General features: G+C 40.9%; 1 protein-coding gene across 1 annotated transcript in view; it reads left to right on the top strand.

The window, feature by feature from the left end:
- Positions 1-24,030, top strand: part of timm50 (translocase of inner mitochondrial membrane 50 homolog (S. cerevisiae)) — a 51,427-nt gene that overhangs the window by 5,797 nt on the left and 21,600 nt on the right. The window contains exons 3-4 of the mRNA XM_084716890.1: positions 2,152-2,183; positions 9,283-9,304. Coding sequence (XP_084573016.1) covers positions 2,152-2,183; positions 9,283-9,304 — 54 coding nt within the window. The remainder of the gene's footprint in view (positions 1-2,151; positions 2,184-9,282; positions 9,305-24,030) is intronic.

Below are 24,030 nucleotides of genomic sequence, written 5' to 3'. Positions count from 1 at the left end.
TGGGGTGTGATTGGTTTATCGCCTTCAGCTTCCTGTTCAGAGGGACGGCCCACAGGTGGGTGGAGCTATCAGCTGTCAGTCTGACGGTGAGCAGCTTGTCTTCAGAGAAGAGTCAGACTGGGAACAATACAGAGGCTTAATTTAACAGTTTGCCAAGTAGAAAACACATCTGTGAGTCCTGAGTGAATTTGAAACGGCTGCTCAAGTTTTAAGTCTGGGACAAAAGACAAGTTTCTGTGAAGAGAAGAAGACTGAATTTTAATTTGAACTCCCTGTGACGCAGAGCAGCCAGTGGCTCAGATTTTTGGAGTTTAACTTTTAAGCAGAGATGACCCGAATGAATTTTCAGAAAATGTCCGGTCAGTAAATGATCAGCCTGTGTGTCGTCGTTCAGCAGCAGTCAGTCAGTCTGACAAACCCCACAGGGACTTTGAGTCGACTGACTGGTTCATATTCAGGGTTCTCCACGTCTGATCTCAATCTGGAGGCTTTTCACCGACCGGGGAGTTTTTTATTTCTGGGACGAAGCCACATTTGGATTTACCTTTTTGCTGTGTGATGTCTGAGGTTAATGGAGGAACGGAAAACTCGATGATGTCGGCCCTGTTGGTTTGTCTTCCACCCTGATCAGCAGCCGATGGATGGAGCACACAGAAGATGGATTTATAGCTTTATTTTTATCATCTCAGAAACAACTCTGGATGCTTTTGAAGTGTCAGATCCCACATGTTTTTACTGGAGATTTTCCATCTTTTGAAGCATTTCTCCATCTTTTTCCTCATCTCATCCAAATCCTGGAATAATTCTGTTGCACATTTGGAATCCTGAACGGGAATATTCTCTTCATCATGTGGAATTTACTCACATCTCTGCCATGTGGATTAACCCCTTTTGAGATATTCTGGATTATAACCTGAAAATAACCAGAAAGCGTGCATGTCTTTTCTACATCTTTTGTGTGCTTTCCCTGCAGATAGGTTTGTGAAATACTTTTCTTCGCTGTCATCACAATATTCAGGTGATGTGCAGATAATAATACTTGCAGGTGTTTGTGTTGCAGAAGCCACACATTTTCTTCATGCAGGCTCTTAACACTGATACAGCTGCAGAAATACCAATTCAACTCACAAAAGATATTTTGGTGATTTGTATGACTTATATTTTCTGAAAAGTTTAGAAAAACCTCTGTAACTTCATACTCTTGGTGTCTTTATTGAGGCTGCACCTGATGATTGTTGATTGAAGTATTGAGTGTTTCTCAGTCTCTAAGGTCATAAAATTTCCAAAAAGTACTGTAAACTACAACTGTACTGTCCAGCTGAGGTCCAGGAAGCCCGAGGTGTCTTCAGATGTCCTGTGGCAAACATTTGACTTGTTTACTTGATTAAACAACATAAACAATTAATTTAATGCCTGGATTGTTGACCAGTAATTTCCTGTTGATTGACTAAACATCATCATTAACAAATAGTTTTAGTTCTCTGATCATTTGAAAACTTTCTGCTTTACTGTCAGTTAAAGCTGCAACCAATGATTGTTTTTATTATCAATTCATCTGCCAGGCATTCTCTTGATTAATCGATTAGTTGTTCCATAAAATATCAGAACATCGTGAGAAATGTTGATCCACGTTTCCTGAAGTCCAAGACGACGTCCTCAAATGTTGTTTTGTCCTCAACTCAAAGATATTCAGTTTCCTGTCAGAGACGAGGAAAGAAACCAGAAAATATTCACATTTAAGAAACTGAAATCACAGAATTTGGTCATTAAGCAGCAGCTGTCAGAAACTTTACTTTAAATAAAATCTGTTATTGGCAACATTTTGAATGAAATTGGGATCTGACTGATCAAAGTAAATGAATTTAGGAGACAGATGTTTGATGGCAGCTGTCAGAACTTCAGTTTTTTGTTTTGTTTTTTCACTTGGTGCTGTGGAGACATTTTAAGTGGTACCAAAACCAAAGGTTCCACATTCAGCTCCTCTCTTTGAATCTCACTAAAAAGTAATCAATATTTATCACCTGAAGCCTGTAGAGTCACATGACTGTAATAATGAGTGTGTGTTGTTTGTGTATTGTGTTGAACAGACTTGCAGGTTGTGACGTTTCCACATAAGTGATCATCTGTTGTGTTTCTTTTTTTTTTTTTCAGGCACCAACTCAGTGGATGAACAAGGAAATGTGGTGAGTTTTATTGTCACACACACATTCTTTATTCTGTGTGTGGTTCTGCACACACCGCCAACAGAACCTGTCAGTGTTTTAAAGCTGGACTCCACACACGTTCGTCATCTGTTCACGTGACCAGAGCTGAGCCGACGTGGGGCTCTGAGTTGGCACACTTCAGCACGCCGCTGTGAATTATGTTCCTTTTGATGTTTGGTGGTGCTTCGCTCAGGTTCCTGTTGTAAAGGACACACATCACAGGCGGCTGTGACGTGTGTCTGTCTGTCAGACGTGTCCTCATGGGAAAGGAAGGAGCACACTTATGTCACATTTGTTCGTACTGTAACAGACGGAGCAGCGGCACACTTGACAGGTAGCTGAGACATCTCGTCTGTCTGAGCTGCGAGTTTGGGAAAGTCAGGAACATCAAAGAGCCCAATTATCCCACCTCAACACCCTAATGACCATCACTTCCAGTCCTCTCATGTCCCACTGACTGATGGACAAGGACCAGTCTGCTGTCCAAACACTGTAACTGCACCATCATTTTAAAGATGGAGGTTTGACCAGATGTCTCTGCAGACTGAAATTAAATGTGAGATTGGAGAATCTAAAACAAGGACAATCATCACTAGTTATATCCCAGCTGAAAAACTCAGGTCAGAAACAAAATATGGAGCCAAGAAACATCTGTATGATACCAAAACCTCTGGAGAAAAGGCTGACTTTGTTTTTGTTTGCTGTGGTTTTATCGGTTGTTAAGAATTTGATCGATTGAGTAAAATTTTATTGGTCAATTGATTAATTTTTATGACCGTGCTACACATATTTTCAGATATTTAAGTATATGATTTTAATATGTCAGCTGTGACGTCTTCAGATGTCCTCTTCTGTCCAGTCAGCAGTCCAAAACTCATCGTACTGAAACCAGTAAATGTTTGACATCTGACAGACTGAAACAGTTTAATTTGTGATGAAAATAGTTGGCAGCAAATTTTCTTTTGATCAGTTAATCAGGTAATTATTGCAGCTCTGATGTGTTTGATGTTTCACAGTGAAGTCTGTTCAACTTGCTTTTGAAAACCGTCTGTGGTGTTGAAAGGTCTGAAAAACCTCGTAAATGAGCCTTTGAGTTGAAATGTTTTATCACTTGAGCTGTTTGTAAGATTAAACTTCTGCCAAGTGCGAGTCCAAGAATTTTATTTTCATTTATAATAACGATTAATCAATTAATCGATCATTCATTTTTACCAGTGATCCGTTAAGGAAAGTGCTTACAGTTTTCAGCCTCAGTAGGGTCATTCATATGTTTGTTGGTTTAGGAGGTGTTCAGATTTCACAGTTAGATTCAGATATTCAGGTTGTTTTTATTTGTGTTTTTTTCCACTAAAGGTGAATTTGTGAAATACTTCTACTAGAGCTGGGCGGTATGACAAAACTTTCATATCATGTTTTTTTTAAAACTCATATCGGTTTCACGGTATTTGATGGTATTTTTTTGTTATGTATGTTGGTGTGCAGCAATGAAATGGGTCCCCGCTGAAACATTTTCCCGCCGCGCACGTTCCAGACGTTGTTTGGGCTGTTCACCGGTATGGCAGTATATGAAAAATTAACATCTTAACGAAAATAAAGACCGGTTTTCAGTACGAACCGGTATACTGCACAATTTCTACTTATAAATGTGCATAAAACACCCCAAACCTTTTGGAAAGTGTTTTTTATTCAATAATAAATAACAGTCCTTAAAAAATAAACCAACTGAAAGATGTGTTGCAGCGCTGTGCAGAAGATAATTATAAACTGTATAAATTATATAATTCTGTGAACGTCTGCACTAAATTCATCAGAATGATTCCCATATTCAGACAATAGCTGACTGCAGGTTTTCATCAGTGTGAGCTCTCAGACAGGATCTGCTGTCGGAGGTGTTGCTGTGGGAAGATGAGGCTGCTTCAAAGGGCACACTTCTCTCACATTAGGATCCTTTTGTTGCTTCCTAAGAGCCAAACATGTCAGGATGGCTTCCTGCTAACGGCTCTTTGTCATGGAGGCTTTGAAGCTGTCAGCCCGAGAAAGAAGAGTCGTCCATTTTTTATTCTCTTTACTCAAACTCCAGCAGCAACAAGGCAGACGAGCGACCTCAAACTGGAGCCTTCAGTCATGGTCTTTTTTTTTTTAACTGCACAAAGATGTGTGTGATACTGTGTGATAACTCTCGGGGCACTTCATTTAGCCTGAACAAGATTTACTGCAGGGAAAATGTCTAAAAAGAAATGCAAGCATTTAATCACAATCGAAATTAAATCACAAAATGGCTAAGTGCAATATCCAAGTTGCTGAATCAGAACTAAATCGCAACTTTTCGGGAAAGGAAAAATGTGAGAAAACAGCTTTATAATGATGACCTTGTTTGGTTCAGACCTCAATAAATATCACATCTCCATGATTTGATAGTTTTCTTTTCAGTGAACATGAAAATTGTCCAAAGCTGATCATTTCCACTGATCGTATCACATATTGCAATCCCAATTTTAGTCGAAATAAATGCAATATGACTTTTTTATTTTTTTTTTACATGAAAGCATGCAGCCCTACACATAACCCTGTCTCATAACCCTGTCTCATAACCCTGTCTCATAACCCTGTCCTTCAAAGAGCACACTTATCTCACCGGGACCGTCCAGCTCCCAACAGACGACACACTTCTTGTATCGGCGGGGCGGTCATCTTGTGCCGCTCGTCAGAGCCACACTTATCTCACCTCCTCGTCGTGTGTGTGTGTGTGTGTGTGTGTGTGTGTGTGTGTGTGAGAGTGTGTGTGTGAGAGTGTGTGTGAGAGTGTGAGTGTGAGTGTTGCACCCCTAATATTGATGCATGTTATTGCAAACATAAACTCATGGTAAATCCTTTATAAATGTATTTAGTCTCAGTTAATAGGATGTTATTGTTTATATGAATTTAAATAATAAAATATAAAATGTTGCCTCCTTTATAAAATAGACAAAATAAGAGCATTTAGACATCAGGGCTGCAACTAAAAATTGTTTTCATCATCAATTAATCGATTAGTGGTTTGGTCAATAAAATGTCAAAGAATGGTGAAAAATGTTGATTACTGTTGTCCAAAGCCCAAGTGGAAGTCTCAGATGTCTTAGAGATATTCACTAGAAAATATTAACATTTGAGAGGCTGACATCAGACAATTTTTCATCAGACTTTTTTTTTAATTAAAAAATGACTCAAAACGATTAATCACTTATCAATAAATAGTTGATGATTAATCGTTGCAGCTCTAACACACATTTTAAATGCTTTACAAAAAGTTCACTGCAAATATAAAATCTTAAATTTGCTCAAATTTCTGTTCTTTCTATTCTACGTATTTGGTGACCTAAATAAAATCTCATGTGACCCACCTGTGGGTCATGACCCAGTGTTTGGAAAGAACATTGACAGCAAACAGAACCACATCCTTTTTTTTTTTTTTTTTTGTCCCCCTCATATGCATTACAATGATTGCAGCAGCCAATCACAGCCCACACAGACACATACTTGGTTTTAAATTCAAGAAGAACCGAGACTCTTTGAGTTGCAGTTTGCAGCTCGTGTCAGCGACCACGTCTGCATGTACGGACGCTTCTTCCACAAAAACACACAGAGGCAGTTGCATATTTTCTGGGTTCTTTTACGTCATTTTGCATTAATAAGACAAATAATGTGTTTCATTATGAATCGTAAACCAGGTTATAGTTTGTAGTTGCTGTGAAATCCAAAGTGTTTTTGGAGTTTTCCTCTGAAGGTGCGGGAACCAGGACTCGTCCTCTCCTCCGTGCTGTATTGTAAAGATTCTCACACATTATAAACCCTCCGGCTGTATCCTGTCTAGCCAACAGGCAGACTGAATCACTTCAAAGCAGGAGGAGGCACACTTCTCTCACCTTCAGACTCCTGTAATCCTCAGAGGGCACATGTCTCAGCTGTCAGAGCTGAAACTATGGGAAGGAATTCTTCAAAGAAAGGACACACTTCTCATCAACTCTGTTCAGACTTCTCCCTGTGGGGTGAAAGGATGGGAAATTAGGACACACATCCTGCATTACATCTAGAGGGAATACCGCAGTCTTCAAAAGCCTGTGTTAATGTGTCTTCATATGTGATGGAGGTATTATGTGTCATATGGTTTATGATAGGCTCTTTGACTTCTTCTTCTTTTACCTTACTTTAGATACTTGAGTCAGACTTGCTCATGTCTTTAGTCAGAAGGCTCATTGTAGGGGGTGCTATTGAAATGGCACACCTATCTCACCTTTCTGTCCAAACTTTTTGTGTCTGATTTGGACATTTCTTTGTCTTTTCTTGTTCAAAGTGCTTACTTGTGTCATTGAAGTGCACCAAATTGTGGACAGCAAGCTGCTGCAGGACTGGACAGGTTTTATCTGATAGTTGGATGGTGCATGTTGGCATCTGCACAATTAAGTACAGTTTCGAAATCACAGAACCAAAAAGAAAAATATGAGAAAACATCATTACAATGAGGTTCTGTAGAGCTGCAGAGATTAGCTGACGGTAACACCTTGTTCTACAGATTAAAGAACTCATGTTTGTTTGGTTCAGACCTCAATAAATATCACATCATCAGTGATCATGAAAATTGTGATGCAAATCTGATCATTTCCATTGATCATATCAAATGTCGCAATTTCTGCCAAAGAAATCACAATATGACTCTTTTACCAAATCATGCAGCCAGAGTGGTGGCTTGTGGAGTCCGTGGTCAGTGCTTGTGGTGTCCGAGGTCAGTGCTTGTGGTGTCCGAGGTCATTGCTCGTGGTGTCTGGTGTCCGAGGTCTGCGCTCGTGGTGTCTGGTGTCCGAGGTCGGCGCTCGTGGTGTCCGAGGTCGGCGCTCGTGGTGTCCGAGGTCGACGCTCGTGGTGTCTGGTGTCCGAAGTCGGCGCTCGTGGTGTCCGAGGTCGACACTCGTGGTGTCCGGTAGGGCTGCACGGTATTACACGATACATTGCGATTTTTTTTTTTAACCCTGCGATATATATTGCGATATGAAAAAATACAGGAATTTTCGCCAGATGACTTGAATAGCACTTTATGTTATGCTGCACTGCTGCCATCTTGTGCACTGATCTTGCGACTCACTCCATATGCAGGGGCGTGGTCTGCTTTGGCAAACTGATTAAGAACGATTGTGATTGGTGGATTGCTGCGCGCAGTGTGTGTCAGGTACCCTTGAAATTAGATGAGAACACGTGTGCAGCTCTAGTGTCTAGTGTCCGGTGTCCGAGGTCAGCGCTCGTGGAGTCCGATGTCCGAGGTCGGCGCTCGTGGTGTCCGAGGTCGGCGCTCGTGGTGTCCGAGGTCGGCGCTCGTGGAGTCCGAGGTCAGTGAAGAAAAATGCTGTCAGCAGCACTGATGATTATCATTGATAGGTTTATTGATTGAAGATGATTCAGTCTGAACTCCTCACATTAGGACAAAGTTACTGATGAAAAACTTTGGTTTGTGTTTCAGATCCCAGCTGTTAACTTTGGGAGATTATTACTGATAGAACTGATGGAGAAAACCATCAAAACAAGAACCAAGATGTGGAAAAAAAATCTAGTTTCTAGTTGTTTTTGAGAAGCACAACAATTTCCCTTGTAAAATAAGTAATCAGAGTAAAGTACTGCTGTATTTTATGTGCAGGCAGTGGTGCTCAATGTATATATATTTATTAAACATGAAAATAATGTAAATAAAGTAATTACCAAAGATGGAACATATTTTCTTTGTGAAGTGTCCCATCTCCACTTCAAAGTTCTGTGTTAGACAAGCTTTTTGTCAGGCTGTTTTTGTTTTGTTTTTTAATATATTCTATGAAATCAATAAAACACCAGATGTGTTTTTAGTATTCCCAGCTTGAAAACATATTTTATTTTAAGGTTATATTTTTATTTTCCTCTAACAGATGTCTTGTACATCAGATGTCTTGCAGTAACTCAGACATGGCAGAAATGCCAGTGTTGTATTTCATTTTGTAATAGTTTTGCATTTCTTGTCACACTGTGTCGTCTGTAGTTCACTTCATATTGGGATGGTTTAGTATTTTATTTCCTTGTCACAGTTTGTTTGGTGTGTGGGAACCAGTTCCCCTCCTGCTCTCCCAGGCTGCAGCTCTGCAGTTGTATCAAGGTGTCGATGAGGTTTAACGGCCTGTTCCACACCTCTGTCAACACGGCACCGCTCGGCACTGTGCAGCGCAGCGCAGCACACGGACAGCGTTGACACCTGTTTTCACATGTTTGGATCTGTTTTTCAGTTGATGAGATTGTGACAGGATCAGTTTTTCAGCATTTTCTGATGTTGTATTTATTTTGACTGGGATTGGGATATTGCACTTGGCCATATTGTGATTTTGTTGTGATTAATTGTGCAGTCTGGCTCATGATGTTGAGTCCATGAGGCAAATCCACTGCACGTCTGCTTCATGGCCACCAGGTGGAGTCCTACACCAGAGCTGTGAGCTCTGTCTCAGAGTCCTCACTGTCCCTGCACTGCTCCCTCTCCTTCATCTCCATCTGTCTTCTCCTTCCTTCTTTTCTTTTCCTTTTTACTATGTCTTCTCCTCCTCTTCCTGTTCTTCTTCTTCTTCCTCCTATCACCTCCCTTTTTCATTTGTCTGTTCTATTCCTTCCTTCCTTCCTTCCTTCCTTCCTTCTGCTCCTCTGCAGCTTCGTTTTGTTCTTTCTTGTTTTCTCTCCAACATTTTTATTTTGTTTATTATGGTGTCAACTAATGATTTTTTTGTCCTTTAATTTGCCAATTATTGATGATTATTTATTGTTCTATAAAGTATAAACAGTGTTGTTGCGACACATGACCCTCGCTCCTCTTGTCTGGGTTCTGTCATGAAGAACCACATCTGTTGTAAAGTGATTGATTCGTTTTTGTCGTCACCACAAACATAAACCCTGAGTCGTCACATCACACACACTTATTGATCCTAAAGTGATGCTGACAGGTTAACTGTCAACAAGAAACACAGATGATCGATTGATTATCAGTTGACTGTAATGTGCACAGATGTTAATGATTTTTCTCTCGTTTCTGTTTCTCTGACAGATTCCAGATGAGTTTGACAGAGGTGAGTGTCAACACAATATCACTGATGGTGTGTGTGTGTGTGTGTGTGTGTGTGTGTGTGTGTGTGTGTCTGTGTGAGTGTGTGTGTGTGTGGAACTTACCTTTTTATTTATTCATAACTTCTGTGTGTTTTCACAACATTAATCAACAGACTCTTATCTGATTTCTGAGCAGTATTTTGGTTTTAGTATTTTGTTTTTATTTAAAGGGTTTGAACAGCATTTTGTCGTCTTTAAGGATCCACTTTAAACTTCTTTTAGGGTTCGATCTTATAATTTACATTTACTTTTTCATTTTGTTCATTTCTGCTGTGTCACGTTCTTCATGACCCAATGAAGAGAGTCTCAATAAGCCTTTTTCAAAGTAAATAAGTCAAATATATCATTTTAATTTACTTTATATTCTGCAGGAATATGAGTAGAGCTGCAATATTAATTGAATAATTGACCACCTATTTTGATAATTGATTAATCAGTTAAAAAAAAGTCAAAATTCTCTGATTTCAGCTTCTTAAATGTGAATATTTTCTGGTTTCTTCACTCTTCCCTGACAGTAAACTGAATATCTTTAAGTTGTGGACAAAACAAGACATCACACAAATGTCATCTTGGACTTTGAAAATGATAGATATTTGTGTGTGTGTGTGTGTGTGTGTGTGTGTGTGTGTGTTTTGTGTTATATAGTCACATGACCTCGGTCCAGATGAGTCCTTCTCCGTCCTCTAATGAACATGTGTGTTTTTATTGACACGCTGGCAGCATTGTGTGTTTGTTTGAATGATGGATGTGTCCACAGAGCCTTGATGGCACTGCCAACTGCTACCAACCACCCATATGCCCCTGACCCGTCATTCATCCCTCCAAACTGCCTGTCTGACAGCCCAAACACACAAAGCACACACACACGCATTTACATTCTGGATATTTTACCAGAGAACTGGCAGCAGACTGAGCTTCAGGCCAACAAGAGGTCAGAGGTTGTTCATAATGCACTGACAGAATTGTCAAAATAATGATGAAAAATTTTATAAATTCTGAAAAACTCTGAGACACTCCTGGAAAAGTCACAGTGAGCAATAAAACTGCTCAGAATGTTGAAGAAAACAGTCAGAAAATGTTCCTGTCAGTCACAGGAAAGTTTGCTCTCAGGTTAATTTTACTGATCAGCAAACATTTTTTGCAAGACGAGAGACTTGATGAGATGAAACTGACTTCATCAAACAACTTGTGACTAAATCTCCAGATAATACCACTGAAGAAGAAGCAGTGTTTCCATCCCTCTATTTTTACAGGCATTTTGAAGTCGCACAGTTAAATGAATTTGATAAAACTTCCTCAACTAACAGTTCGCTAAGCCCTGCCTCCAAACAGCAACTGTCCAATCAGAGCGTTCCATTTGTCTCTGTGTTGAAGGTGTGCAGGAGGTTCAGAGAAGAGTGAGTTTCATGAGTCTGGACCGTGGCGTCTTTTTTTGTTGTGAAACACAAGAACACATGTGGTTAGTGGATCAAACTCTGTCTTCATCTGCTCTGACATAAGCTGCAAATGTTAGCATGTCCAGCTAACTAATGTTAGCTGACTATCTGCAGTAACATTGCCTCCAGACAGACTTGTTAGATCCACTGCATCTGCATTTGTTCTGTGGGGGTTTGAGGAGGAGGATGTGGGCTGATGCAAGCTGAGCTGAGATGTAAGCTAGCTCTGTTAGCATTAATGTTATATCATGTACGCAGCGCTAACTTTACATAAACACTTGTTTTACTTGTTTCTGTTTTTCAACTAGTGATCAATGTGGCACTAATCCACTAATCAGTCAGTTGTTTGGTCCAAAAAATGTCAGAAAATGTTGAAAAGCGGTGACTGATGAGCTGTAACAGCTACACAAAATCAGATCAGAGGTCAGACAATGCTGCTGTCAGTAACTTAATGACACTTCTGGGGTTTCAGATCGATCTGCTACAAGTTGACTCGGCCTCTAAACGAGTTCTGATCGCCTGCTGCTACCAATAATGACTTCATCAATAACTGTCCCTCCCAGAAGTCCAGTCTGTGTCTCCTTCCTGCACATATCCCTCCTCCTGAATCCTCCATCCCTCCATCCATCATGAAATACACCCTGAGGTCCACTTTGTCCTCCTGTGATTCCAGACCTCCATCTCTCCATCCCTCCCTCTGTGTCTGTAACTTTATGACTGTCTCTTCTCCGTCTCTTGTCTTTCATGTTTCTGTGTGTCTCTATCTGTCTGTCCATCTGTCTCCATCTCTGTCCTGGTTTCTGGCTCCCGGAGGTCCTCTGCTCATAAAGCTGATGTGGTGTTTACAGCCAGCAGCTTCACTAATGCTGATGATTTTAGACCGAGGCTGAACTGAAACTGGAGGAAGAAATTTGGTGGGGATGGACAGGAGAGGATGGATGTATGGACAGAAGGATGTATGGATTTATTCATGAGGGATGCGGGTACCATGGAACTGGGTCGCCGGGACACTGAGGTATTGATTAAGGAATTATTGGTATCAGCAGGCAGTCAGAATTCGTTTAACGGGAGAGTTTTGTCCCGGCAGATCAACCTGATGTAAAAACCTCACAGCTGTCACTCATATACTTAAACATGCACAGTATGGATTGGTTTAAGACATCAGGGTGCTCTCTTAGACGGGCTTATTGGGAGTTTGAACAGCTTCAGGAAGGTCCTTCCTCCCTGCCACACCTTTCTGACACCAGATTACTGATCAGACACTGATCGGTGACTGATCAGCAGTGCAGATGAGAAGTGAGGGTTTGGAAAGACTGAAAATGTGTGACGTTATCCTCCTATTATCTGGATCGTCCCTCCACCTTCACCTTTAAGTGTGGGTGTCAGGAATGGTTTTGATTTCTGACGTATCAGACAACAAGTCCTACCAAACTAGTTATAACCCTTCTTTAATAATAAGAGCATTGAACAATCCACATGTCATAAGGAGGCTACAAACCTATTTGCTTCATGAAACAGCAGTTAAACTAACCTCCCACCCTCCCGACGTTGGTGGTCTGTTGGAGGACAGATATTACCATTAATATGACCAAAAGTACATTGAGTGAGCACCAACTGATTAAACTGTCATTTAAGTGTCAACTGTCAGACGTAGAAGAACACACCATGACTGATGAGACTGGATCAGGAGGTGAACATGGGCGCCTCCATCATTGTTTTCAGAAGTCTCTGCTTCTTCCTGTCCAGACTAAAACACCATCCCTGAGTTTAAAAACTAACAGGAGCTTTTCCAGAAGTCTCCATGTTAGGGGTTCAAACTGCCAGAGCAGTGCGGACGCTGGGCGTTAACATAGCAAAGGTTATGTGTTTAAAATTCAAATATAATAGCGTGGATTTAGACTGAGAGCCACAGGCAGAGAGACTTGACGTAATCACTTATTTAAGTCTTTTCAAATAAAAATACCAGATGGTTATTAGTTCCCTTGTAAATATTTGGTGATGGCAAACTGAATATATTTGGGTCTTGAACAGTTTGGTTGGTCAAACAAAATGACATTCTTCACTATGTAGTAAAACTCAACAGACCAAAGAAATAATTGATTAATCAGAAAAGTGATCATTACATTGACAATAAAAATCATTTTCAGCTGCAGTCGTCATGTCATTTGCTTACAATGAGACAAAAAGTGGAGTAAATGCAGACATTTGTAGAAATGTGTGAAAATTGTGCAAAGTGTCAAAAAATGCATTTCTCAAAGCCCAAGATTATCCTCAAATGTCTTGTTTTGCCCACAACCCAACAATATTCAGAGTTTTGACTTTTTTTCTCAAAAAATACTCATACCGATTAATTGATGATCAAAATAGTTATGATTTATTTAATAATTGAATCATGGATCAATCATTGCAGCTCTACTGTCCTTCAACTGGTTAAAATGTGGAAACTGAAGTAGATCATCAGCACTCTGTGTGACTTGTGACTTGCCTGACCTGAGCAATGACTCGACTTGACTCGCTTCATTCTCAGCACAGTGACTCGGGACTCACTTAAGACTTGGAGGTTAAGATTTGATACTTGGATACTTTGGATGTTTGTCTGAACTTCAATCAACATATTTGGACCTTTGTGTCTTAAAAAGGTCATCGTAGAGACAAAGAGTGGACAAAACGTTATCAGTCTGAGCTTATTGGAAGCACATGATCATTACATCATCATATGATTATTACATAATCACATATTGATTTTTCTGAAAGGTGATAAATGATATTGATATTACCCGCTGACTTGCACACAACTCAGATCTAAAAGCTGCTCCACACTCTTCCCATCAGCCCTCTTCAGAGTAATAAGGGCCAATCATGACCTCAGGGACCTCTTAGGGACCGACAGGACCCCGGCCAAATATTCCCCAATGAGCTTAGGGACCGGGGTAAAAGTTCATGATCCCTCAGGGAGCTCCTTCATCTCCTTCATCCTCTCCTCTTCCTCCAACCCTCTCTTCACTACCTTTACCTACTTTGTTACAACCTCTCTTCTTCTTCTTCTCCTTCTTCTTCATCCCTTCTCCCTTCCTCCATCCTGTCTTCTTCCTCTGTCATTCTCCTCCTCCAGCCCATCCTCCCCCTCTGCCATCCTCTGCTCTCCTCCTCTGGGAGCAGCAGACGGTGAGCAGGGGGACGGATGATGGAGGGATGGAGCGATGGATGAATGGATGGATGGGTCTTATGGGACATGTTTGGCTACAGACTCTGTTTGTGTGCCAAGTGGCGGCATTTGTGTGCGTGACGCACAGGAGCATCAGATACCATAGCAACCAGGAAATCTGAGACCACCTCCACACACACACACACACACACACACACACACACACACACACACAAACAGAACAGTCCCTTTAGATTTCATGACATGATGATCTTTGATCCTCACAGTTCAGTAGCCTCTCCTCTGTGTGTGTTCTCCTTGTGATGACAAGATGTCCTTATTTTGCTTTTTTGGAGCACTGAGCTGGATGAATTTAGTCTGATATGAAAGATTAGCGTCAGCGTTACAGCTGCTCGACTCAAGTTAGAACACACACCTTCAAGCAGGTAGTCCTGTTATCATGGAAATGCAAACCCCTGCTGTGCTGGGCTGATGGCAGAGTCAGACAGAGTCGAGCCAGGCCAGCTCTGTGTGTGGAAAAGGGCCAACTGAGTATCATTGTTTGTGAATTTCTCAGACTAAAAATTGGAATCAGCCAAAATCAGAATCAGCAGGTTGCAAAAAAAATTTGGAAATTGAAATCGGCCAAGAAAATTGTAATCAGTGCATCTCTAATGTCCAGTATGAACATAGCGAATGATCACAGCAAACAAAACGTCAAAAAATGTCCACATGGGCAACTGACTATTGTTTTAAGACAGACTTTAAAATTGTCACCCTGTCCTAAGTATTTTGGACATGATTTCAAAACAGTCCTGCCAACAGTTGTGCAACATTCACACAAACACAAATAAAACATGCCAGACTTTTAAAAAAGTGAACTCTTGTGCACGATCATGAACTGAACTTAATGAGTTCAAACTGAGCACCACTCGTCTATCAAATTTACTCTGAGCCTGAGCTCCAAAGCAGCCAACATGCACCGAGTTTGAGTGTCTCTGCATGCATTTAATGTGTTGGAATTAATATTAAAATAATACAAAATGTAATATCTCAAAAATATCAACTGGAACAGTCTGAGTGTGTTAGTGCTGCTCTACCATGAGCACACACACACACACACACACACACACACACACACACACACACACACACACACACACTCTTGCACTGGTCCAAACATTACAGAGACCAGGCCACGCTGTCGTTTGTCACCCGGAGAGAAAACACATGGGGGGGGGGGGGGATATGAAACAGATGCTGAGCCTAACCACAGCCTTTGTTTGGGACGGAGGCCCCTCCATCCATCTCTCCACACCTCCATCTTTACCTCTTTCTTCATCCCTCTTTTTCTCTGATTTCATCCCGTGTTTCCTTCCTGTTTTCTCCTCCTTTATTTTTCTCTTTACCTTTTTCTTTCTCCTTATGTTTTCCCCTCCTACTTCCATCCTGTCTTCTTTACATTTTAACTCATCTTTCTCCTCTGTTTAATCCTCCTTTCTCCTCTTCCCCTGTTGTCTTTCATTCGTCTCTTTATGCTACATTCTATACTCTTATCCTTTTTACTTTCCTCATTCAGTCACCTCTCCCCTCCCTCCCTCCTTCCTTCTTTACTCCCCTCTTCCTCCTCTCTCCATTCACCTCCTCCCCTCTACACTACATTCCTAACCGTCTCTTTCTGTTTATCCTTCCAGCTCTTTCTTCTCTTCTCTTTTCATCTTTCCTCTCATTATTTTGGTCAACCCCTCCCTCCTTCATTCCTTCTCTCTCCCTCCTTAACTGGCTTTTGTCAACTTGTTTTCTCCTCCTCCCTCGACTCCTCCCTCTGTTTATATACACTCTTTCGTTTTGCCATCAATCCTTAAAGCTCATTACTGCTTTAAAAGGAAATATTTTCCCACACCAGCATGACAAAAAAGCACAATTTTAAAAAAATAACTGGCTTCACTTTTAAAGTATGCGTTGCTTCTTCTGTAAAGCTAATAGCATTATATGAGTTATGTTATTTAGTGTAAGTGTATTTAGTTTTTTGTCCTTTTAGTTCATAAACCAATTTCCCATGACTTTCATCATCTGCTTCTACTTCATTTGGAGCACAGAAACACTAAGAGCTGGCACTGTGAGGAATATTTGGATCTGACAAAAAGGTCGGCATCATCAAACACATCATATAACTCTGAGAAGACAAACAAATTCTGAAACGCTTCAGTTTCAGCACAAGATCAGAGCAGCAGCTGTGAACAACATGTTCTGATTGGATTAATATCAGGCTCATGTTCTCTAGTTCTGTCCTCACATTAGTAATACATTGAGTTTGGTAACCAGCCATCGATCCGTTATCTTCCATTTATCTGGGGTTGGGTCACTGTGGCAGCAGGATAAAGAGGGTATTCCTCTGCTCAGTAGTCCATACCAGCTCCTCCCTAATAATCCTGAGGTGTTCACAGGTCAGATGAGGTATGAAATCTGTCCAGCAAGTTCTGCCTCTTTCCTGGTGTCTCCTCCCTGTAGGATGAGCCCAGAAAACCTCCAAGGGGGGGGGGGGGCTCAGGAGACATCCTCATCAAACAACCTGAACCACCTCAGCTGACTCTTTTCAACGTGAAGGAGCAGTAGTTCTACTCCGAGCTCCTCACCCAGAGCCCAGACACCTTACAGAGGAAACTTGACTGCTTGTATCCATGTTCCTGTATTTTGGATATGACTCATGACTACAGATGAGGTTTGGAACGTTGATCAACAAAGACTGAAGTTTTGTCTTCAGGCTCAGCTCTCTCTTCACCATGACTGTGTGGAACGGTGCCCCACATTACTGCTTGTCGATGTCCTGCTCCGTTTTGCCGTCACTCATGAACGATATCCAAGATACTTCAACTCCTTTGCTTGAGCAAGCAAGCTTATCATCTTTCTGCCAATTTCACAGTTTTGAAACCAAAATGGGTCACCAACATGGACCTTGCATATCCAAAGAGAATTTTTCTTCAGTTGGTGGAATCGGCCTTCCATAGATGTAATACATAAACCTGACTACTCACCTTGACTTCTGTGAACACCGTGGAGGGCGAACATCAAATGCCCACAGTCAATCGAGTCACTATTCACAGTACAGCCTGAGCCCAGGCCTGACAACACTACAAGCAAACTTGCACAAAATATTGTTCATGCACTACGAGCGATGTTGCAGTGGCGCCGCATGTTTGTCCTTCTACAGAGGATTAAGCTATTTATTCATAACTAATGTTAGTTCATGACCCCGTCTTCAGTCTAGGACAGTTTACTTGTTCTTTACTCCCAGCAGCTCCCTGTGCTCTTCTCAACCTTGTTAATTAGTCTCTTGTTCTTTCTATGGGTGTAATAAGGGGAAACAGGAACACCAGCACTGGTTGTAACTAAATAAAATAGGTTGGAGTAGGCCTGTGCGGTATACCAGTTTGTACTGAAAACCAGTCTTTATTTTGGTTATGATATTCATTTTTCATATACTGCTGTACCAGTGAATAGCCCAAACAACGTCTGGAACGTGCGCAGCAGGAAAGTGTTTCAGCGGGGACCCTTTTCACTGCTGCACACCAACACCACAGGCGTGCTTGCTTGAGCGTGTGCACTAGGGATGTTCCTGGTGACTAAATTACCTGTCAGTTAAACGCAAAATTCAATTTAGATTAGTCACTAAGAAAACACAAAAGCAGTTAAAATTTAGTAAATTTATTAATTTATAATGTTAAACACTGTCCGCAAAAAATACTGTGTGTATTAAGAGTCATTTGAAGACATTAATCACAGTCAACAATCACCAAATCGTACTTTAAATGCCGCTGAAATACGCGCTGCTTTGCGCTGTGCAATACATACCTCATTAATGTACAAAACATGACAACAACTCACTAAACGCTTCACCTTTTCAGACTGAAGAGGGTCACAGTGTCTGCAGGTAAAGGATACAGAGCTAACGTTAGCTGCAGCCTGACACACAGTGTGGCTAACGTTAGCAGTGTTAGCAGCAGCAGCAGCAGCTCCACCTGCAGGTTTATGTCTGTGTCTGTGCTTAATGTGGTCATGTTTCTCCAGTCGAGTGAATATATATCAGCTTATTCTGTCACAGTCTACATTCATCGGTCTGACTTTGCTGATGTAAACATCTGGTGTTGCCATGGCGATCGGTTCATACGCGCTGGGTGAGGGGACCTCCTGTCTGACAGTGACGCAGCCCCGAGCGTACGGCTGCATAAAATCTTAGAGGCAACAGATAACTGGCATCATTCATGCATGAATGAAATATTGATAAATATTTTAAACTACTAGTATTTCTGGTGCCGACTAGTGTGTGTGGGGACGTTTAATCGTATAGTCGTCCCCGCCATGTGATGGTAACCATACTTTGAAGGGGTCATGCTTTTACCTGTCTGGACATGAAAAAAAACATGATACAATCCTTATGACAGTAAAATGGTCTGTTTAAAGACAATCAACTGCAGTAATGCTTTTCTCAGTAGAAGAAAATGTGGGTAAGAACACTGCTGCATGAAAAAAAATACCGTCAAATACCATGAAACCAATACGAGTTTTAAAAAAAAGGTGATATGAAAATTTTGTCATACCGCCCAGCTCTAGGTTGGACAATGCAAGTGTGCGAAATATCAGTTGAGATTTAGGCTAAAAACATGGTGTAAATGGTGTCTTTCTGGGTCAAATTTTAATGTCGTGGCTTACGGACACTTGGATTACACCACACGAGCAGCATGGAGACATTTTGTGGGTGTTTTTTGTGTTTTTGTTTGTTTTTTTTTTCATTTTAAAACTGGTCATCGTTCACTTCAATTGTACTGGATTTAGCTGCAACGCTGAACTGGAGATCTTCACCCATCCTCACATCAGCACAGGGGGGAGTAGATATTGAGTGAAATTTCATTTTTGGCTGAACTATCACTTTAACATCCTTGTTGCCTCTGAAGTGCCGTACACAGAAGCCATAGTATGTTAACCTCAGCCAGGATGTATTTAGCCAGATTGGCCTCAGTATCAACGTGGCAGATCAGCTTCAGGGCAGGAGAAAAATTGTTTGGCCCACATTGGCCCACCCAGGACGGTTTGGTGGAAAACACAAACAGGCCTGATCTGACAGCTCGACTGAGCGAGGCCTCTCGCACAAAGAGCCAACATTGACTATGAAAGGAAGACCGTTAGAGAGGGAGAAGAGATGAAAGGAGAGAAACAAATGAGGAGAAGAAAGGGGAGAAGGTGGCCTCTTCTTCCTTCACTCCCAGAATATGATCAGCATGACGTATCCAGGCTGGACTTCACTTTCTCCAAGACCTTTCATCACCCCAAATGGGGCTAATTTAAAACATTTCTAAGGTTCTGCAGGAATTTTAATCCTGTGTTCTCCAAACTGGTACCCAACCTAAAAATCAGCCTTCACATCAGCCTCCAAAATGTCAACTGTTAGAAACATGTAGTCAAGTTATATCCATGATTGATGTCATTTTCCTCATTTTGAAATGTTTTAAGTGGACAGAAATTAAAGCTGCTTGTCTTTTGAGAGGTGACTTTGAGCAGGAGCCCATCCCAGTTTACATTGGGTGATAGGTGGGGTACACCTGGACAGGTTGAGAAACAGACAGCTACGCCTAGAAGAAACTCTCAAGTCTCCACATGAAGTTACAGAAATGATGAATGTTAAGCTTATCCTCGGGAGTCCAAAGGCAGCGTCAGACACTTACAGGACAGCTGAAACAGCATCTCTGTTTTCAGAATGTGCAGGCTGACACAACTGCAGTTTGACTGAGCTCCTGAACGCACCTCAGACTTCATTATTACAATCAAAGATGTTTGATGATTTCACATGTGGGGGTCGAGGTGGTTGAACAGCCAAAAATTGCTTCAAAATGGAAATGACACTGAGTAATGTGACATACTGTAAGTTTTCAACAAAACATAGGATTTATTTCATTATTTCAACCATAAAAAATTTATGTTAATTAAACATTATGAAGACAGAAACAATCATCTGAAACAAAGCGCAAAGTGACATTTTCAAGTTGCTTTTTTTGTTCAAGCAAAGTTCCAAAACTGAATCTCATATTTGAGATGTTGGAATTTAATCATTTTTGCTTAAAATGCTCCAAATGTCACTGAATTATTTGGTAAAACAATTAATCCTGCTGATGGACTAATCAACTAATGGTTTCATCTCTAATATGCACACATGTACACATCTAGGGATGGGAATCAAGAACTGATTCCACTTGAGAACCAAATAATCTCATCAGAATCATATGCCTCTGATCTTCTCAGTTCCTTTTATCGATGCTCGCTTGTTCTTCTGACCGTTGGGCAAAATGGTGACGGAAACTTGCAAACACATTCTTACAGATCAGGGTGGAAACAGCAGCGATGTGTTGAAACTTCTTCCTGCACAACATGGGCATAAATTCCAGGAATGCTGTTAGCGAGGGTAAAGATTGTGTTATGATAACGTGAGCACATTGGCGCCCTGCAGCAAATAGTAGAAGTTTTGCAGACCTGAGTCTCATGCACGCCCTCGTCTTTGTTTCTACAACGTGTTTAGACTCTGAGGTGATAAAACCGTTGAATGGATGCTGAAAACTTGTGTAGGACCATCCCCCCCCCCACACACACACAAAATACTGATCAGGAATTGATCAGGTTTGATTTTGCACATGTTAAAAAAACAAAACAATATAAATTAGAAGAAGAATGTGTGAGGGAGACTAAAAGCCTACAAGGCTCATCATGAGTGTCTCTGTTATAAACGGAAGGAAATCAAAGTTCAGTTAAAAATGCTGATTATGATTTTGAGTCTAAATATTTATATTCAAAACCTAAAATCCCTTTCTAAGTCTCACACAGAGGTGATATGAAAATAAAAAATAAGAGAAGGAAAACATGATACAGAAAAAAACAAAAAAAAGGCAACAACACCTAAAAAATCTATATATGGATCCACACAAAATATTTCCTTTGTCCCGTAATAAAACCATCTGAAGTATATATCAGAGGCCCTGACACTCCCTAATAACCTGGCTGGCTACTGAAAGGATGAAAATGGCCACTAAGTTTTTAATCATCGCTGACTTCCTCCACTCTGACAGGATGACAAATACTCCTCCTACTCTCCATCCTTTTCCTGTCATCCTCTGTTCATCCAGCCATCAGCCACCCAGAGACATCACTTCTACTCCTTCATCCTCCCCCGTCATCACCTCCTCTCCTCGGCTCCACCCCCCCACCCCCGACACCCCTGTTCCCCGGCAATTAACATAATAAAAGCCTTAATCTGCCCCCCACACCCCAAACACACACACACACACACACACTCTCTCTCTCTCTCTCTCTCTCTCTCTCTCTCTCTCTCTCTCTCTCTCTCTCTCTCTCTCTCTCTCTCTCTCTCTCTCTCTCTCTCTCTCTCTCTCTCTCTCTCTCTCTCTCTCTCTCTCTCTCTCTCTCTCTCTCTCTCTCTCTCTCTCTCTCTCTCTCTCTCTCTCTCTCTCTCTCTCTCTCTCTCTCTCTCTCTCTCTCTCTCTCTCTCTCTCTCACACACACACACACACCCAGCCTGTTTAGTCCTGAGGATGGTGTCACAGAGATATTTCAGACTTGTAGATTAGTCTGTTGTAAGGCTACACAGGAGGTGTGATATTTGTTAAAGGTTAAATGTGTCAAAAACCTTTGAACTGACTGTGGTGAGGCAGAGACGTCCTGTTCTGTCCTGTTCCTGTTCCTGTCCTACACATCAGATCCTACAGACCTAAAACACAAACATCTTCATCTGGTACAGATTCTTCACACCAAAATAATCATAATTAGATCTTCTTTTTCAGAATCATTCTGCTCCAGTCTGTTGCAGGTTAGACCATTTCACAAAAATAAAGACACACCCAACTGTAAGACAAATAAATTAGACTCCTTACCCCGAGGCTGACTCATGTTACCATGGTAATGATCAGTGCCACCAACTGATCAATAACACCCAACAACAAAAAAAGAGGAGGTTGTGTGGTTTGCTAAGATTGTCTTTGTGTCTTGTACCATATTTTTTTGTTGAACATGTTTGATGCTCCTCTCAGTGGGGGGTAATGTTCTGTTCACTTCCTTCAATCTCTCAGTTCTGTTTACTCCAGCAGAAAATATGTTTCTTTTGGTCACTCAGTCGGCCATTTTTAAAATTTTACCCAGAATTCATTGTTCCACAGTGTGACTGAAGATACTCAAAGGACTAAAGTGGTTTGTGTGACAGATGTGTGTGTGTGTGTGTGTGTGTGTGTGTGTGTGTGTGTGTGTGTGTGTGTGTGTGTGTGTGTGTGGTCTGATGCAGTGAAACTGAGCTCTGAGTCTCAGTGGAGAGAATCCAGGCTGACATGAACCAGAATCCGTTGTTGGTGACTGTGATCGAACCTCAAACCTCCACCACAGCACGCCATGACAGTGATGTCATATCTCCTGAGTTATCTGCTGTACGTGCTCTTGTCCTGTTTGAGTCGGTCCCATCCATTGTTGCAGTGTGTCCACTGCATGATTCGTCTTGACTCGCTCTTTTTTTGGTTTTCTGTTGTCAGAGTTGTGGATAGTACCTTGTTTGTAACTTGTGTTGAGCTGATACTAAAAGGTGGATTCAGAGAGAATCGTCATTTCTGCACCATGGAGCAGCCAGACTTGTTTTGTCTTGTGCGCTCTGATGTTGGTTTTCCCAAACTCATTGCACTGCATTCAGCCTTTTCTGAACTGAAGTTTGTCTCCTTGTTGTGACCTTCCTCCCTCCGATATCATCTGTTGTTAGGGTTTTTATGTCGTGTTGAAGATGATGTCGCAACACTTTCACCCGACGTCACTACAACAATCAGTTGAGAATCTGGTCTATGAGGGAAAATTGTCTGCAATGGAGAACAAAATAAAGGAAAATACCAAGAATGAGTTGAGTCACCATGCAGTGGAAACATGACTTGTTTTTGTCCAAACACAGTAAGTATCATCCCACCGCTGAAGTTTGTTACCTTATTTGTCCTCAACAAACAGCTTTCAGAGGACGGCGTGGCTGTGGTTTGTTTCAGTGCCAACAAGATTTAACACCAAAACAAAAGCTGGTGGATGGTTACTGACTCCACCTGAAGAATTACTGTACGCTTCATTATTGCTGTCATTATGTTGTAAAGCAAAGCATCTTATTAACGGTGCATGAAAATTTCTAATTCAGATAATGATGTTTATCCTGTTTCTGTGAGCTATTTTAGACCTTTGAGCAGTTTTACACAATTTATAAAATGAAAAAAGGGTTTAAAGAGCTGCACACATCAGATCACTATATGAATTATATCATTTTAAAAAGTCCACACCACAACTACGACAGCAACAGAGGCAGATTCTCCAGACTCCCCTCATCTTTGAAGAAGTCTATGAACCTGTTTCTTTCTTTTTGTTGATCAGTATGTATTTTCATCCGACACAGCTGGAGCACCACTGTTTACAGAACATGTGGATGCTCATATCGTCATATTGTTATAGTTATTTTTATACTTATCTTTTTTGGTGTGGATGCTCTAAAACTGTTCATATTCTTTTTTTGCCTCAGCAGTTTTGCATCTTTTGCACTGCCTTAAAAGGTGACTTTGTTTTGCACATGAGCACATTTAGGTTTTTCTTTTTCTTTTTTTTACAGAGCTGCATCTTCACTTCAGAATTCACAACAAGTCTGAGTGTTTCTGTAAAAGTGAATCAAAAAGATTTCTCATTACAGCTAAACAATTAATAGAAGTTTTATCAACATCTCAGTTTTCAAATCACAGGAGGTGCAATATGTGTGAAATGCAAAACCTTTAAATCAAACTTTGTGCTGCAGAAATGTCCTGATCAACACATGATATTTTTACAGACGTAAGAAAATCACACCATAATGATGATTTAAATGAACATGAGAATAATGATGTAAAAAATAGCATTCTTTCTAATACTGCAAATCATATCACAATTGCAGTATCAGTCAAAATAATCACAGTTACATATCTTCAGAAGTCAAAATTGCACTAATTGTCACAATAAATCATTTTAGACTATAAAATGTAATAAAGAGAAATGAAACTGACGACGTCACGAC

This window comes from Lutjanus erythropterus, chromosome 4 (assembly GCF_056507025.1).
Source record: "Lutjanus erythropterus isolate fLutEry1 chromosome 4, fLutEry1.hap2, whole genome shotgun sequence".
NCBI lineage: Eukaryota > Metazoa > Chordata > Actinopteri > Lutjaniformes > Lutjanidae > Lutjanus > Lutjanus erythropterus.
The sequence above is the reverse complement of the archived record's forward strand: the minus strand, read 5'-3'. Positions and strand labels throughout refer to the sequence as shown.